At 34.2% G+C, this 18,544-nt stretch overlaps 1 protein-coding gene across 3 annotated transcripts in view; it reads left to right on the top strand.

Annotated features, from left to right (window-relative positions):
- Nucleotides 1–18,544, top strand: part of LOC145673054 (muscle M-line assembly protein unc-89-like) — a 670,772-nt gene that overhangs the window by 611,303 nt on the left and 40,925 nt on the right. For all 3 annotated transcript variants that reach the window (XR_014128711.1, XM_081742394.1, XM_081742395.1), the window contains exons 7-8: nt 253–466; nt 13,450–13,571. Coding sequence is in view for 2 of the 3 variants with exons in the window: in XM_081742394.1 (XP_081598520.1) it covers nt 253–466; nt 13,450–13,562 (327 nt within the window). In the remaining variant the exon portion in view is untranslated. The remainder of the gene's footprint in view (nt 1–252; nt 467–13,449; nt 13,572–18,544) is intronic.

Raw genomic sequence — 18,544 nt, forward strand, 5'->3', positions numbered from 1 at the left:
GCTACAGTCTATCTCTCACGATTTTTAAATTTAAAATTTCGCGACACACCTTGTGGAACTGCATGACACACCAGTGTGTCGCGACACATCGGTTGAGAACCACTGCATTAAACGATTATTTCTCAAACGTTTACATTATGCCGAATGGCGTTTTGTTGAATTTGTCTTCATTAACCGGACCGCGATCTATATACCTTCCCTTCTTTTCCTATAATCTTAGATATATTAACGATATTTTTTGTTATTTTATAGAGTCCAACGCCTCCCCAGTACGTGTTCTGGTACCACAACGATCGAATGATAAACTACGACACTGAGCGAACTGGTATTTCAGTAAAGACAGAACCTGGCCCGAAGACTCATAGCAGGCTTATTATTAACGACGCTAGATACTCTGACTCAGGAAATTATAGCTGTCGGGCTTCGAACACAGAGTCCGATACAATCCATGTCTTCGTATCAGAAGGTAAGGGTTAAGTATAAAATTTACCACCAATTGTGTAAAGAAAAATCTCCAATAACTGATAGCTAATCTGTATTAAGTAACTAAGATCGTATAGTTTTGTATTAATGATGTAGGCGCTTATAGTTATGGGGTGATATGTGGTCAGGACATCTGCTCCCCTTTGACGTTAATGAACGTTTTCTAGACCGAACTTCTTATTTGTTTTCTTTCAGTAGCACCTCAATTATCCTCACGATTCTGAGTTAACACCGGAATGCTAAGACCATCTGGTGAGTATGAACAAGGACAGAGCTTTCCTCGGACCAGACTTGGCTTTCCTTTCCTACGGTTTTCTCACGAGGAGTCGGTTAGGTGCTGGTTTGTAATTTTAATAACTATGAGGAAATTTTTTCTGCTGCTATTAGAGTAGATGAACAATCAAATATTTGGTTTCGATATTCGAATAAATCGAATATAAAACTAATGTACAAAATTTGAATTTTCTAACGATCTACGCGAGTTCACCTCTCCAATTAATCTTTATTTAAAGAGTTCATGTGCTTAAATTGTTAACATTTATAACGATTATTAAATTATTTTCAGAAAAAGTGTATCAAATAAACAAAACAGTACAGTGTCGGTTAGCAAGTTTTTAGAAAACACTCCTCAATTATTCTTTATGCGAGTACTTCTGCGAATATATTTTTTTAATTACCTGAACACTTACAAGAATAATTATCGTTATGTGAATGTTAGTTCGATTAATTGTTCGAACAATGAATATTGGAGAAATCTTTTATTCGAATAGCCCATTTTAATCAAATAATATTCGGAGAATTGATATTCAAGGGAATTTAACTAAATCGACTAATCTAAAATGTTGGTTAATTGAAATTCGTAATCTCTCTTGGTATCTGTCGTTAGTTACAGACGTTAGTTGATCACTCTGTGGTACATTCTCTACACTGCATAGCAGTAATGCAGCAGGTCACGACCTTTAACTCCCAAATGCAGTCAGAGTCGTTACCATAATATAAGATGACTCAGATATGCATGAACCTGAGTGTTCCGCGACCCAAAATGACATAAGCAGACTCATGGTCAGTATGAGTTAAAGACGATGAAACATCATCATGCACATATAGTGTATGTGTAAAACTACTAATATACGCGAACAAATACTGTGTTTAACTCTCTTCTTACTAAATGTAGAATTTTCTTTTACCTGTTATGTATTTCAAATCATTGCACTGACATATAACTACGTGATCTATCAAGGTATAAACGTGTAAGGAAAGAGAGTCAAATATTTGTCTTACGAGCGATTGTTAAAATTTAATCGACCGAGCGTGTAAAATTTATTGTACAGTCTGTAGGAAATATCAGTACAAGCAATGTAGGCCTATGTTCTGTATTGAGAACCACCTCATCTATTTACTATGTCAAAACGAATATATGTACGCGCAGTTACATTTGAAATAATGAAGAATCGTCCTTTGATTGAGAAATGTCATACGAGAGATCAAACTTGTAAATATCAGAGTTCGAGTATATTGAACAATATTAAGCTACTATTAAATATTCAGAAATAATGTAAGAGTTAATGTTTCGTCTGTTTATGGGTCATCGGATTTGTCTGGGTCTTAACCGGATCACAGCGTCTGAGAAGTCAGAATTAGGAAACAAGTCGTGACTCAAACAGCCAGATGACTTGTTCAGAACTAGCAAATGAAACCCGATAGTTGTGAACTCCCGATAATTTAGCATTTTTTAAAGTAGAAGAACTGAGATAGCAGATATAAATGCGTGTTACTTGAAAGCACAGATTTGAAAACAAAACTCTACACAAGAATTTAAATAAGATTACCGTTATTATTTCTCCAATTTACATCTTTGTTTCAAGCCGAATTTAGAGCAATTTCCTGCTTGCGATTGCGAAAATATGACGAGTGTTTCTCGATATAGGGAAAAGAGATGGTAGTAAGTTCTTTTTACTAACCAGAATATTAAATTGTATTAATTATATTTTAATTTGAAAATAGTTAACCAGAATCTTCTTCAAACATGTTTGCTCATCATGTCTCTGGAGCTCAGATTAAATCAGATTACACCTCTGAACTATAATAACAAAACTTGAACTGAAAACACGAATAGAACAAAGAGTATTAATTATTTATTTCCATATTTTTGAGTTACTAGTGTATATATGGAATCTCAGTTTTACTTATGTTTGAAATTAAATCTTTAAAAAATTCTAATGAAGCTCAAATTTTAATGAAGAAAGGAACAAATTAGTTACAAGCAGAATATTAGGACAGATGTTGGGAATGATGTTCTAAACTACATACTAAAAGTCCCCTGAAATCCCAGGTGACCTTCGCGCCATATTGGAAAATGGCGGCTGGAAGTGTCAAATGAACAATATCCACATAAAAATAGCAATATCTTCCCTATGTCTGAACATAAAGGGATAAACTTAGTGTCGTTTTATAGAACATAGATAACACAATATTTTTAAAGAGAAACAATTTTACATAAAACGCATACTTTTACAAATATTTAGCTCTAAATTCTAAAATTCCGAAAACTACTGTCAAACTGATTTACAATTTTATTGAACTTATGAAGTAAATATTAACAAGTTAAAATTTGACATAGATGTTGATAAAGATTATTCATATGGCATACTAAAATCCCGCAACTTCTTCGTTTTGCTTATTGGAAAATGTTAAAATGTCCGAAGTAATTGAAAGATAATATTTTGTTAAGTGGAATACAAAATTTGTACCGGGTGAAATATTTGAGAAACTGTAAATGCAGTCGATCCGAAGTCAATTGCGATCAATGGTGGTCCAAGGGGGGGAAACATTATGACGTGTTTAAGGTTGTCCACCGCCATCTTGGTGACCGCCATCTTGGAATCAACTTATTTATTTTAAATGACAACATGGTCATGTGACATATTAAACAACAACCTCGTTCGAAGAAAAATCAAATGATAAGATTATTTTTCCAAAATCTGCATCAGTTTTGAAGTTGTGAATAGATTTAGGATGAGTTATATGTGTAATCCTGTGAAATGTACTGTGCGAAGTTTCGAATTGCAAGATAAAGTAAAAGAAACAAAACAAGCTTTGTGACATCTCACATTATGTATTCTTAGATAACCAGGAAAAGAGAGAGCTAACACACATGAGACAATTACAATCACATGACATGTTCAGCATACTCACCGTTCTGTTCTATATCCTTAACCGTGAGACCCAATGTTCAAGCACTGTGCGAAGCATGGTTGTTGATATTTTTTCGCATGCTGTAATCATTCTCCTTTTCAGGTAGCCAATGTCAATAATTTCACACTTTTAGACAATAGCTTTAAAGTGTCCCTAAAGATAGAAATTCAAAGGAGTTAGATCGGGGACCTTGCTGGCCACTCATCTGTTCCATGGAGACTTATCCAACAACCGGGAAAGTATTCATTGAACAATCGATTACATTACCACCATAATGCGGCGGTGCCCCATCTTGTTCCCAATATTGACGAAATCACACTTCCTCTTCCAACAAAAGTGGGATCACAGTGTTTTCAAGCATATTTTCATATTGTGCAGCATCCCAGGTTCCATCAATGAAAACAGGTCCAATACGTTTTCGCCCCATTTTACACACCACACCATTACCTTACCTGCATCTTGCATCTTTGAAGTATCTACCCAATTAAGATTTGTATTAGTCCATTATCGGACATTTTGTTTGTTAATCTCATCTGTTTCATAGAAATTTGCATCATTACTAAAAACAATGTTATGAGGAAACACTGAGTCTCGAGCTATCTTTGCCAACGCCTACTCACAAAACTGCATTGTTCTATCTAAATCACCAATGACATTTTTTGTTTCACCTTTAATTTTTAAAGGTGTCACTTTTCCCTTTGTAATAGACTTTGGACACTTTTGACACTAACATTATGTTCACTTGATAGTTGTCGCACACTCTTCATAGAACTTTTCACCAATACAACCCAACACAGCTGCTGATGTGCCTGGATCAGTTGCATTTCGTGGTCGTCCTGACCGAGGTAAATCATCAACATTTCCCTTTGCCATGAATTTGCGGATTAGTTTTCGTACAGCACTGTCTGTCAGCGGCTCGCGATTAGGATGTCGCTCTTTGAAGACGGATGTTATTGCTGAACTGCATCATCCACCCAAAAGGACAATTTCGACTCTTTTCTCTCGAGTTAGCACCCTGTCCTGCCTACATGAAAAAAGAAAAAGAGACAGTCGGTTCCCGTCTACACAATGTTCCTCACGTAGCAAAATGTAAGTCTAAATGATAACATATTCTAGCTTAAATCAGTTCACAACTTCAAAACCGTTGCAGATTTTGAAATAAGCTTTACCATAGGATTTCTCGGTATTGAATGTACAGGTCTAATACAAATGTTCGGTACAGGGCTAATACAAATCTTAATTGGATAGATACTTCAAAGATGCAAGATGCAGGTAAGGTAATGGTGTGGTGTGTAATATGGGGCGAAAACTTATTGGACCTGTTTTCATTGATGGAACCTGGGATGCTGCACAATATGAAAATATGCTTGAAAACACTGTGATACCACTTTCGTTGGAAGAGGAAGTGTGATTTCGTCAATATTGGGAACAAGATGGGGCACCGCCGCATTATGGTGGTAATGTAATCGATTGTTCAATGAATACTTTCCCGGTTGTTGGATAAGTCTCCATGGAACAGATGAGTGGCCAGCAAGGTCCCCCGATCTAACTCCTTTGAATTTCTATCTTTAGGGACACTTTAAAGCTATTGTCTAAAAGTGTGAAATTATTGACATTGGCTACCTGAAAAGGAGAATGATTACAGCATGCGAAAAAATATCAACAACCATGCTTCGCACAGTGCTTGAACATTGGGTCTCACGGTTAAGGATATAGAACAGAACGGTGAGCATGCTGAACATGTCATGTGATTGTAATTGTCTCATGTGTGTTAGCTCTCTCTTTTCCTGGTTATCTAAGAATACATAATGTGAGATGTCACAAAGCTTGTTTTGTTTTTTTTACTTTATCTTGCAATTCGAAACTTCGCACAGTACATTTCACAGGATTACACATATAACTCATCCTAAATCTATTCACAACTTCAAAACTGATGCAGATTTTGGAAAAATAATCTTATCATTTGGTTTTTCTTCGAACGAGGTTGTTGTTTAATATGTCACATGACCATGTTGTCATTTAAAATAAATAAGTTGATTCCAAGATGGCGGTCACCAAGATGGCGGTGGACAACCTTAAACACGTCATAATGTTTCCCCCCCTTGGACCACCATTGATCGCAATTGACTTCGGATCGACTGCATTTGCAGTTTCTCAAATATTTCACCCGGTCCAAATTTTGTATTCCACTTAACAAAATATTATCTTTCAATTACTTCGGACATTTTAACATTTTCCAATAAGCAAAACGAAGAAGTTGCGGGATTTTAGTATGCCATATGAATAATCTTTATCAACATCTATGTCAAATTTTAACTTGTTAATATTTACTTCATAAGTTCAATAAAATTGTAAATCAGTTTGACAGTAGTTTTCGGAATTTTAGAATTTAGAGCTAAATATTTGTAAAAGTATGTGTTTTATGAAAATTTGTTTCTTTTTAAAAATATTGTGTTATCTATGTTCTATAAAACGACTTTAAGTTTATCCCTTTATGTTCAACCATAGGGAAGATATTGCTATTTTTATCTGGATATTGTTCATTTGATACTTCCAGCGGCCATTTTCCACTATGGCGACGAAAGTCACTAGGGATTTCAGGGGACTTTTAGAATGTTGTTTAGAACATCATTCCCAACATCTGTACCAATTTCCAGCTTGTTACTAATTTGTTCCTTACTTTTTGCTGATTTGACTGCACTAAAAGTTCAAAGTAGATAGGGCTACATCAACCTTCAACAGGGGAATGGTGGTTCGGTGATAGAAAGTTCATTTGTGTGCAAGTGTAAGTGCTCCCAGATTGGATTCCGGAGAAAGTTAAAAATAATTTATGGATTCGTAATTAACATAAAGATACATACTTTGTATGACTGTATAGAGCTGGTAATTTGATATAATGGCTTCTAGAATCAGGAAATCCTAGGGGGGAAAGTAAAATACATTCCACAGGTTATGAACTAATACTTATATAAAACAAAACAAACTAATCGTGCTAAATATGTACACCTGTGCACTACAATGGAGTGTATAACTTGAATGTCTTCCAACAAATATAAGTTGCGGTATAAGCAAACTATACACTTGAAATATGATAAATATATTGGAGTTGTAGAAAAGCTCAAAATATTCGAAATGTTGTAATATCTCATGTCTGTTCAATTAGAATAATTTATCTTATCGTATGGTAAATGAACATTATACATTCGTCTTACATTTATGTCTGCATAATTTTACAAAATTACACTTAATTCATCTTTAAGAATAATTTAAAACAGGTGAGTCATTTTAATTTTCAGAGTTGCCAGCGTGTGAATTGATTCATATAAACTAAATATCTTGGCCAATCTTCTTATGATTGTTTAAAAGACCTTCCTTGTTGACATGCTGTAAAATAATGTTAATTGTCAATCTTTTACAGATGTTGTAAAATACCATTCAATTATTTGAAAGTACTATTAAACGAAATTAACTTACAATTGAAATTTAATATCGTTGGCGCCATGTGATTACTATAAATATAGTGCTTTCCTCAGCGGATGTCTCTTATAAGGCTCACCGAATACAAGAATTGCTCCTTATTTTTATTAAGCGAATTTAAGATATTTATTACTTTGGGTCTCCCTCGTGTGTATAGCAATAATAGCCAAGGGCGCCGATTTCTCTGTAAATTTGGGGGGGCGGGAATTCAGATGCAGAAGGTATATATATATATATATATATATATATATATATATATATATATATATATATATATATATATATATATATATATATATATATATGAAGATTTTAAGACAAATTGCACTCAAATTATGCCAAATATTGTATATTCATAAATACAATATGGGGCCCACACGAGCTTTGGGGACCCGACCCCCCAGGATCGGCGCCCTTGATAACAGCATATTAAAGTAATGACTAAACAGTTATCATATACATAAAATCGATTCTAGTAACTTAAAACTCGTTCCATTTGTGAATGTTCAGTTATACTAGATACACTCTCACGAGGATATTTGTTTCGTAACTCACCAAAAGGTTTTGGGATTTCAAGGAATATGAGGGCGAGAATAAGCAAATTAGTAACATGAGAGAGTTAGGACGTTGAAGAGGACGGAGCAAGGGCTACTTTTAAAGTTACTAGATTTATTATTATTAGTTTTTCACATCCCATGATTATGCTTCAAGGCTGAGAGAGACAGTGAAGATGATAGTGAAAGAAAAGGTGAAATGAAGATAGCAGTAGGAAACGGAACTCCAAGATAATCTGAATATTTCACTTCCTTACTTTTCACCGATTTGCTACATTCAGAGGGGATGATTCAGATGCCTCTAGGAAAATATACGCCATACCACATCAAAATCAAACCTAGCCTCTTAATCTAAATAGCCGAAAAGAATTTTAAAGTATAATTCAAAGTATTGTATTTCCCACTCCACAAAAATTGTTTCATCCTTCAAACTTACATGTATCTGCCATGACACATGCATAAGAACTAATTTTGCAGATTAAAGTATGTTATAAATTCGATTTAGACAAAACAAAAAATAGCCTGTAGTTTATTTACAAAATTTCTATGATCCTGACAACTTGAGGTTGAAATCTGTCAAGAATGAAAGGAAGAATCAAGTTATGCTCCCTTCATTTACAAAATATGTTTTGCGATAATTTCTGTAAAAAAAAAATGTTTGATGCAATATAGAATATATTTCCGGTGATACTTCCGAATCATCCCCATGGATGGAGCTAAAATCAGATAAAAATAGGAAAGTGGATAACTACTTCCTCACCTATCCGATTTTTATCAAAGGTGTTCAACTACAAACTTCGAAAAAGATTATTCGAATGATAGAATTTTATGTTTACTTTTTTTGAAATCTTCTCACAGAACTCAGCACTTGGGATTAAAAATACCTAAGTATGAAGCGTATATTCCTTCATATGGAGCGTATTTAGTTCCTTAATATAGGACAAATACACTCCCTCTTTGCGATTTAAAAATATTCAAATGTTACAAGAGAAGCAAATGAAGGAATATGAAGTTTTTTTTTTTTTTTTTTTTAGGATGACTCCATAATTAAATCTACTAACAGATTTAAAACCAATCAAGATTGAGATCAAACTCACCATCCCCGTTGTAAAAAAAAAAAAAAAAAAAAAAAAAAAAAAAAGTAATGTGTTCCATGACTACATAAATAATAGTATTCCATTTTAACACAATACACTGTGTATGTTCGTCAAGACTTTCAAACAATCCCCGATTATTGAGGTTAAAGTCTGACAAAAACGACGAGGTAGAGTTCGTCTACATATTACGTAACGTGCCAACGGGTTGGAGGGGGTTCGGCCTTGCGTTACGAAGTTGCACAAGGGGGCAGGAGGGGGGAAGGAGGGGGCTTACGTCTTCGTTATAAAACGCACGATTTTTTGCTGCCATTTTTATTTTTATTCTCAGGTTTATATGCAATCTTTTAAACAAATAATTTTGTTCAGTTCTTTTCTTTCTTATTCTTCTATAGTTTTCGGAAATTGCGAACACAAAATATAGTCTATATAAATAGAATCATGCAGAAGAGATTCGATGACGCTTTTACACACCAACATCAGTGGTGACGTACCCAGCGTGTGCAACAACTCTCGTTTTGTGGCTATCGCAGCATTGCATTTACGGCACACATTTCCCTGGAGTTAACTGTTAGTGATCGTAACCACCACTTGAAAATGCCGTCGCGTTCCTCGTATCACTATTCCTGATAATAGTATTTAAAACTTGATTTGAATCATTACCCTATCTATTCTTCTAAGGGGTTAGGCATGTGAAACAAAAGAAGCTCATTCTCGTGAAATGATAGTTTCCGAAATGGAACGATACACGATTTGCAGAGCAAAATAAGATAATTTAAACGTAATTCGTCGGATATTCATCTCGTATTGATTTTTTTGTTCAATTTTGGATTTGAATACTTCTGGAGAAATCGCGTTTTATTCGCATTCTAGAACAAGAATTTAGCAAGGGATAAACTGAAGAAAAAGTCAATAGAAGATGCTTGAAAGCCTGATCAGAAACGGTATGTTCCTTCTCTTTTACGTGTGCAAGTCATCTCCTATCTGTGGTCGACGACGAAGAGATCTTTGCATCGTCGACGAATTTCAAATGCACGAAGCATCCTGTATCCCGGAAAAATAGATCGATGTCAGTTCTTTAGTTCCTGTTTCACCTGCATCTTTCAGTTCCTCCTTGCCGATCATCGATGTCCTAAAAGGATGGGTGCGATCTCCTTGGGAAAAAGACAGAATGTAGTTTCAAAGAATTAAGACTGGTTAATTAAACAATCTTATGGCATTAAAATATTATTACGGCACTACCATTTTCTAATAGTACTTTGATATGTTACGGAAAAACACTACAAATATATTCAGAATACAAGCATTGGGTAATAAAAATTATTACCATTAAAAATAGTTTTTTACTGTAATAACCCCTAAAATAAGGAAAATTGGTGAAAAAAAGAAAAATCAAAAAGTGTTACGTAACGAAGGGGTGGAAAGATTCGACTTTGAGTTACGAAGTGTGACAAGGGAAAGGAAGGGAGTAAAATTTGGTCAAAATTAGCGTTACGTTATATGTTGATGGCACCCTTATTGCCCTGTCCAATCTATTCTTTAAAAAAGAGTCTTCTGCAATAGATTTCATAAAATAAAATCGTTCTATTTTAATGGCGATTCTTTACTGAAAATTCCAAATCATTTTCTCTTCTTGGATTTAAAATAGGTCAATAATGAGAGTGTGATACCACTTACGATCTAATTTCTGTGAAAATTTTGTCGACTTTTTATAAAATATGGTATGTGTTTTGTTCGAGATAAAAAATTTTCTCATGAATCTGCGTTCAGATTAGTGAAGAGAAAAAAGGGAGTCATACACTTCTACACTGCACCACATGATTAGGATCTAATTTTAAGGTTTACATTAGCTAATATTTCTTATACAGAGTGCCCAATATACAATGCAACCCGGAATTTGGAATAATAAAACTTTTGAGCCTGAAATGATACACAAATAATGGTTATACCAAAGTGAAGCCTTGTTCTTCCATATACTTTTAAACTACGAAGAAACGTTGAAGTACACTAGAAACTACATAGTGTTGCCAGGTGTAACCGAAGATGTATATATATATATATATATATATTTACAAAGCACGTAAATTGACTCATAACTCATACGTATGGATGTTTTGTCGTTAATTTTCAGTTTGTTTAATTATAGTAGCTTGGAAACTATGGAGCAGAAAAAATAATGTTTCGTTTCCACCAATAACCAATCGGATGAGACCTCTGTAAAGGGGACTAGGGAAATCGTAGTTTTCATAAATTAACATTCTGAATTGGCAACACTGCTGATATTTCAGTGCATCAAAAGGGGTGTTAAGGGTCTGTATACATTATGCAATTCCTGAAAACAACGAAAGAGAAACTTATCATAGTAAATCTTTCACTTACATGCACCCGGCGACACTGCTATTCATTTCTATGGAAGTAAGATGTATACAAGAACAATTTTCGAACTATACAAGATCTGGAAACGAATATTCGCAGTGGCATTGAGAACATTAACATTCCTACTCTTCGTAGAGTTGTTACCAACATGGTGAAACGTGTGAAACTAAGTTTGAATCAAAACATGAAGCACTTCCTGCATCTGCTGTAGAGCTGATAACTCACTTTATGATAATAGCAGTGTTGCCGGTGCATTTAAGTAAAAGTTTTATCATGATAATTTCAAAGTTTCTTTTTCGTTCTTTTCAGGAATTTTATAATGTAGATAGATCATTAACACACCTTTTGATGCACTGAAACATCAAGAAGTGTTGGCGATTCAGATAGTTAATTTATGAAAACTACGATTTCCCTAGTTCTCCCTTACAGAGGCCTCATCCGTTTGGTTATCAGTGGAAGTGAAAAATTCTTCTGCTCCATAGTTTCTAAGCTACTCCAACTAAACAAACTGAAAATTAACAACAGAGCATCCATACGGATGAGTTATGAGTCAATTTACGTGTTTTGTAAGAAAAAATTGATTTACACCTTCGGTTACATATGGCAATACTGTGCAGTTCTTAGTACTTCGATCGTTACTTCCTAGTTTAAAAATATATGCATGAGCAAGGCTTCATTTTGATATAACCATTATTTGTGTATCCTTTCAGATTCAAAAGTTCTACTATCCTAAACTCCAGGTTGCATTGTATATTGCGCACCCTGTATTTGCAGCATATGAATTATAAGTTAAATGTAGTTACTTAAGTACATTTCTCAGTGAAGCAAACATCTTTTTTATTGATCAAAATGCAAATAAAATTTAATATTTAGAATATGAAAGGTCATAGAAGCTGTTGAAATATATTTGCCAAAGTGACTTAATAATGCACATTTACGTTAGACTATTGTATATTGAATTCTGAATATCATATAGATATATGTTTTGTGATATTATTGGTAGTTGTTTCTAAGATATATAGTATAGTTTAAGAATTGAAACACAATTAATCCCTCAGTGACACCATGGTTTAAATTGACGCTAGACTGTAACGAAACGGTATTTAAATTTCGTACCCTTAACTCTCAATACCAAATCTATACCTTTAGATTGAAAACTCCCGATCTAAATATGCTAAATACTCATAGTTAGTTTGCCCACTTCAAACATGGCACTGTTAAAGTAACTGCGACGTATTGATGTCTGAAGTGCGTGAAGAGGAGGATATCACTATAACGTTGGTAGTCGGAAGTACGTGAAGGAGAATAAGTCACTAGCACGTGGATAAGTCGTAAGAATGTGAAGAAGGGAGGTGACTACCACGTAGGTAAGTCGGAATCATGTGAAGAAGGAGAGATCACTACCACGTGGATAAGTCAGAAGCATGTGAAGAAGGAGAGGTCACTACCACGTGGATAAGTCGTAAGAATGTGAAGAAAGAGAGGTCAATACCACGTGGATAAGTCGAAAGCATGTGAAGAAGGAGAGGTCATTACCACGTGGATAAGTCGGAAGCATATGAAAGACAGGTCACTACCACGTGGATAAGTCGGAAGCATGTGGCGAAGGAGAGGTCACTACAACGTGGATAAGTCGGAAGCATGTGAAGGAGGAGAGGTCAATACCACATGGGTAAGTCGTAAGAATGTGAAGAAGGGGAGGTCACTGCCACGTAGGTAAGTCGGAAGCATGTGAAGAGGGAGAGGTCACTACAACGTGGATAAGTCGGAAGCATGTGAAGAAGGGGAGGTCACTACCGCGTGGGTAAGGTTGAAGCATGTGAAGAAGGAAAGATTACTACCACGTAGGTGAATGGTCACTGAGGGATTAATGTTTTCTTTTTTAATTTTTATTGAACCATAACCTTCAATCAATGTCTATAATATTAATTTTCAAAATGTGCGCATTCTAATATAGTACATCAGTGACGGGTGGTAGTAAAGAAAAGTGTATGCAGACGTAAGTTGTATAACGTGAGAGCCTAGTAAGCTATAAATTTAAAGTACTGAGTTGAGCTTAATTTCCTCTGTATATGACTCTAAAATTACAAGTACTAGTACTATTTATGCTATTGTTAGGAAAAACCAAATAATAAAAGAAAGATTCTACTGGTTAATAATGTAATATATGTTTCATGTAGATTACATAAAAATAAATAAATAAATAATATTACAGTAATTTTAACATGAAATTGATATTGGTACAATTAATATTTACATGCATTTTACAGGAGACAAGACTGCCCCAATACAGCAATTGGAAACTTCACTTTGTTCAACGAAAACATTTAACCCTCTTTTACTATGGCTTACTTATATAATATATTTGCTGACGGCCAGGTGAAAGTAAGAGGTAAGCTTATACGATTAAAGGTACTTTGAAAGTAACAGTAATATATTGTAGTGTATAATATTGATCTAAAAAAAGATCGTATTTCTGGAGAAAAAAAAATGATTGGCTTTTATAGACATTTGAGTACGGAATTCACATACGTGTTTCGTTTTCCTACATCAGGGGTAGATTAAGAGTCTTCATCCCGGCGAAATTAAAATACCGCTAATTTTACAGTAATTATGTGATATCTTCAAATAGATAAAAGATAATTGAAATATGGAACAAGAGCGCCATAGACAATATTATTTTGCGTGAGGTACCTTTATCACAAGTCACTTAGGACTTTTTCGTTTTCAGCTGTTTAGAAACGCGAAAATAAATGCCGAATTTCAAAATGGCTCGAAATCGAAAGCAGATAAGTGAGTCGTGATAACGGTTTCTTATGTAAAATAATACTGTCTAGGGCGCTCTTGTTCCACATTTCGATTATCTTTTATCTATTTTAAGATATTACATAATTACTGTAAAATTAGCGGTATTTTAATTTTTCCGGGATGAAGACTCTTAAGATATTTTCATATACCTAGTAATTTTGGGCATTGTGTTTACAATGATATGTACTAACTAAAATTCAAGGAATAGACTACAATATTTAGAGAATAACAGAAGGTAACATAGAGTGTTCACATATTTATTCATTTTTTTGCAGTTATTCTAAAGCAGTAGCCTTTAAATTTATGAATCTTCTGACGTACCGTACCGTTTTAAAATCCAACTGTGAACTACCAACCAAAGGAACTACCATTTTTTAAAAAGAAAATCTCGCATAAAGGTGTTTCAGCTCAGTTTAGGAATCAAGGTAGCCAATCGGAAGCGTTAATGCGGTTTACCGAAAATGTCCCCGCGAGCTACTAGTAGCTCGCGATCGACGATTTGCCGATCACTGCTCTAAAGGAATATGTTTCATTGTACAAACTTTCCTTTCAGTAGACATCTAATTTAATGCTAAAGGAGTATTTACAAAGAGTAAACAAAATTTTAACGCAACATGTTATTTCGTCTTTTTGTACTCAATGAGTGTTCTTGTTCTGAGTTATAGTCCAGCAATAATATACTAACATTATAGACATCAATTTTCCTCCATACTCTTTCTACACAGCAGCTATGCCTTTAAAAAATCTTTCCACGTGAGCGTCCGATACATGATTTCTACTTTGTGGAAAGACATTCCATAATTAAATTCCTGAAATATACTTTCAATCACACGTTGTACTCTAAGTCTTGGTAAGCGTTGATCATTTAATTCACACATTCCTTGTATTTAACGTTGAAAAAAACAATTCTTGCTTGTTTGAAACATAACTATATTTGCTTTTCTGTGTGTGCAGTTATGCTTAAATGTTTCGATCTTGTGGCAGTTATAAAATCTGAGAACACACAAATAAAACTTTCTTTAATCTGAACATGTGATAATATGTAGGCAGTGTGATAATATATATATATATATATATATATATATATATATATATATATATATATATATATATATATATATATATATATATATATATATATATATATATATATATATATATAATCGAGAGAGAGAGAGAGAGACTTCATCAAATAATTCGTTGTCATTAATTTCAATATCTGGGAACTTTGTCCCAAAGGTTCTTGGACAGTTGCAGGATTTCCCTAAACAATAGCTGTTTCAATACCGCCCAATGAAAACAGCAGAAATTTTGAAATTGATTCAGTATTTTCCCATAGACATTGCACACAATTATTGTGGAAGTTTTTAAATATATATATCACATCTATCTTTCTGATTAATCCTTAGTGATCTACAAGGCAAATCTGGATTTTCACCTCTTTAGGAACCAAGTTTTTCTGCTTGTCCCAACACTTCTTAGGAGGTCGTCAATTGCAATGCCACTTTCAATGCTCAAATTCCTTGTTCGTCACTTATCAGCATAATAGTACAAGAAACGACAGAAATGTAGTGGACAAAGAAGAACCAAAGCTCAATGCATTGAAAAAAGCTAGTACTCCAATATTTATAGGGTGACAGAAATAAAATTTCAATGCAGGAAGGAATTTCAGAACTGTGTATTTCTGGCATAAAGAAAGCGATCTACTTTTTCCCCTATATTAGAATGGGTTCGTACTTAAGCATTGCAGTCAGAAAATTCCTTCAATTCTTCAACACGAATAGTGTACATACAAAAGTAAGAATATATTTTTTCCACAACTGTTTCTATATCTATAGGAAGGGACCGTTTACATTTCGTTATGGATTATGTGGGCCATTCTACCAATCCGTACACTAATTTCTCCAATCGAAGATTTAAATTTAGCAAATACATAGTTCATTTCTTTTAATACATGTGACATTTTTATTGACATTGTAAGCACAAATCCTACAGTTTATGTAATCAGTTTATCCTGTTCCCTAAGGCATTATTTACAAATTTACAAATTATGTCATAGAGTGACAAGATATAATGACTTAACCTCTATACTGGGTGTTTAGCCTTTCAACATCCGCCAGAGATTTAAAAGAGATCGTAGACTCTCACGTTGGGGGCCCTTGTGACCCGATAATTATCACAGACTCATAATTGATAGATCATTGGAAAGCTTATTAAACACAGATTCAAACAAATTAATATTTGTACAATTCACGTCTTATTCGTAGAGGAAGAAGAAGAAACAAAAATGTCCTACACAAACGAAAAATAAAATTTGTAGGATAGGGGGACTGGCAACCCTTGCGGTCACCCTACAATATCAAAATGATGCTAATGTGTAAGAAACACACTTGTGACCATAATATGAAAAATGGTAGCCATCACTGCAATACAAAGCGAGGTAAAAGTTCAGAACGAAATTCTTATGAAAACGCCCTGTATATCATTTTCAGACCTTCGCGCTGGCAGCCCTATGACCCCCTTAATTATCACAGAGTCATGATTGGTGATGGGTAAGTTCCCGGGAAGATATTTTTTGGGAATATTACCTGGGAATATTTTCGAGGAAATTCCCCAAAATGGGAATTTTCCAGGAACTTATGTACAATCTCCAAGAAAATTGCATTCTATTACTATTTTATGATTTCAAAGTTAAATTCGTTTTCTAATCACAGTATATTATTACTGTTGTCTTCAGAGGATTTTTTAAAATGTATATTCTGAATGGTATTATGTTATTTTATTAATATTTTATTATATTTAGAGAGTACCTATAAATGTATATTTACTTGCAATACATTGTATGCAAGTAAATATGTGGTAAAAATGAAATAGTAAGTCCACATATTTTTACACCACTAAACAGTTTAAATTTATATTTATATGTAAGTGGATTTTCTAAAATTGACTCTACTACTGATATTATAAACATACTAAATTTTTAAATGTTATAAACAAATTAGGTTGGGTATGAGTCAGAAGACACATGTCTCGCCATTTTATCAACATTTGCGCATACATATTTATTTTCACAACATTTGCAAGACACTGACATCTTTATAATTTTGCACGTAATTGGCACACACGACCTTTCTTCCTACCTATTTCTCGAAATGTCATGCGTAATTCACATGTAAGAGAAGTCCGAGTACCTCTTCAGAAATCCGCGTCAGAGACAGGAAACAGACCGATGTCTATTACTAACGGTAGTTCAAGGTTTATTAATAGTACTTCATCTCTATTTCTACGTAATTCTACATTACTTTACAAAATGGTTCCTTTTCATCATTTGTAAATTAGTATTTTGCTACTTTTTAGTGCAAGTGAAAATGGAACTTTAAAAATCATATTATTAGTTATATAAAGTACAGTCAACGAATTTTAATTTTTTTAACCTTCAAATTATTTAAAACCTAAAAGTAAATCATAATAAATGAAAATAAAGTAATTGGTCACATGGTTCTTATAATTTGGAAGACAAAGTAAAGAAATAGAAATAATTTCCTTCCCTGGAAATATTCCCATTTTTTTATTTTCCTGCCCACCGAGAATATCCCATTGCCCATCACTAGTCATGGGCATATCGTTGGAAAGCTTATGAAACACAGACAGCAACAAGAATTATGCTTCTAGACCGATTCTGTGAAAATGTATCTTGTCTTACAAGGAACCGTATTGAAAATAAATATAACATACGGCAAGAAGCTGAGACTCAAGGAATTAGCCCACTTTAACCCCCATTCTCCCCTCGTATAAGCAACAAGTACATACACAGGGTATTAACAATTTTTATGAGTGTATACCCCCCAAGGGTGAAATGGCCCCCCAAGAAAAACATGTAAAAAACCCGAACTTTACCCTCTCCGCCGTGGTACCCCTCACTTACATAAAATGTAAATCGGTGGAAAGGTTTATTCTCCAGGAACTAGGGGTGCGCACGAGACGAGTCGAGACAGGATTTTCCTGACAAAATTCGAGTCGAGACACGGCTCTTCCAATAGAAAAATATACATTTTTCGAGTCGAGACATCATTTTTACAGCACATTTTCGAGACGAGACAGCCACAAATCTTGTCTCGTGCACATCCCTACCAGGAACACATTGATACCAAAATTTTATTTCTAACTTAATTAGGGGCTGAATTATTGAAGTTTAAAGCCTTAACGCAACACTTGCGTCCATGGATGTTTAAAGGTTAATTTTTTTTTTCACTATTGCAAAATTTTACTCATACAGCTACATACTGTTGCTCTACATTATTCAAATGTACATCTACTTTTTGACCTATCGTTTCTGCTAATCAAACTTCAGTGTCTCATGAAAGTGTGATAACTGCTGTAGCTTGAAAAAAAAAACAAAAACAAAAAAAAAAAAAAACGCTTAAACACGTTCTGTAATCTCTTCTTGCACGTAATTACGTCATTACCTTAGTCATGAAACAATCACATTGTAGCGAGGAATGTAATCACCTTTCTGTTGGTTTTCCTTTTTCGCATATCAATCACGCAAGGCTTCCG

Source organism: Thermobia domestica, chromosome 16, assembly GCF_964235325.1.
Source record: "Thermobia domestica chromosome 16, izTheDome1.hap1.1, whole genome shotgun sequence".
In the NCBI taxonomy this organism is placed as follows: domain Eukaryota; kingdom Metazoa; phylum Arthropoda; class Insecta; order Zygentoma; family Lepismatidae; genus Thermobia; species Thermobia domestica.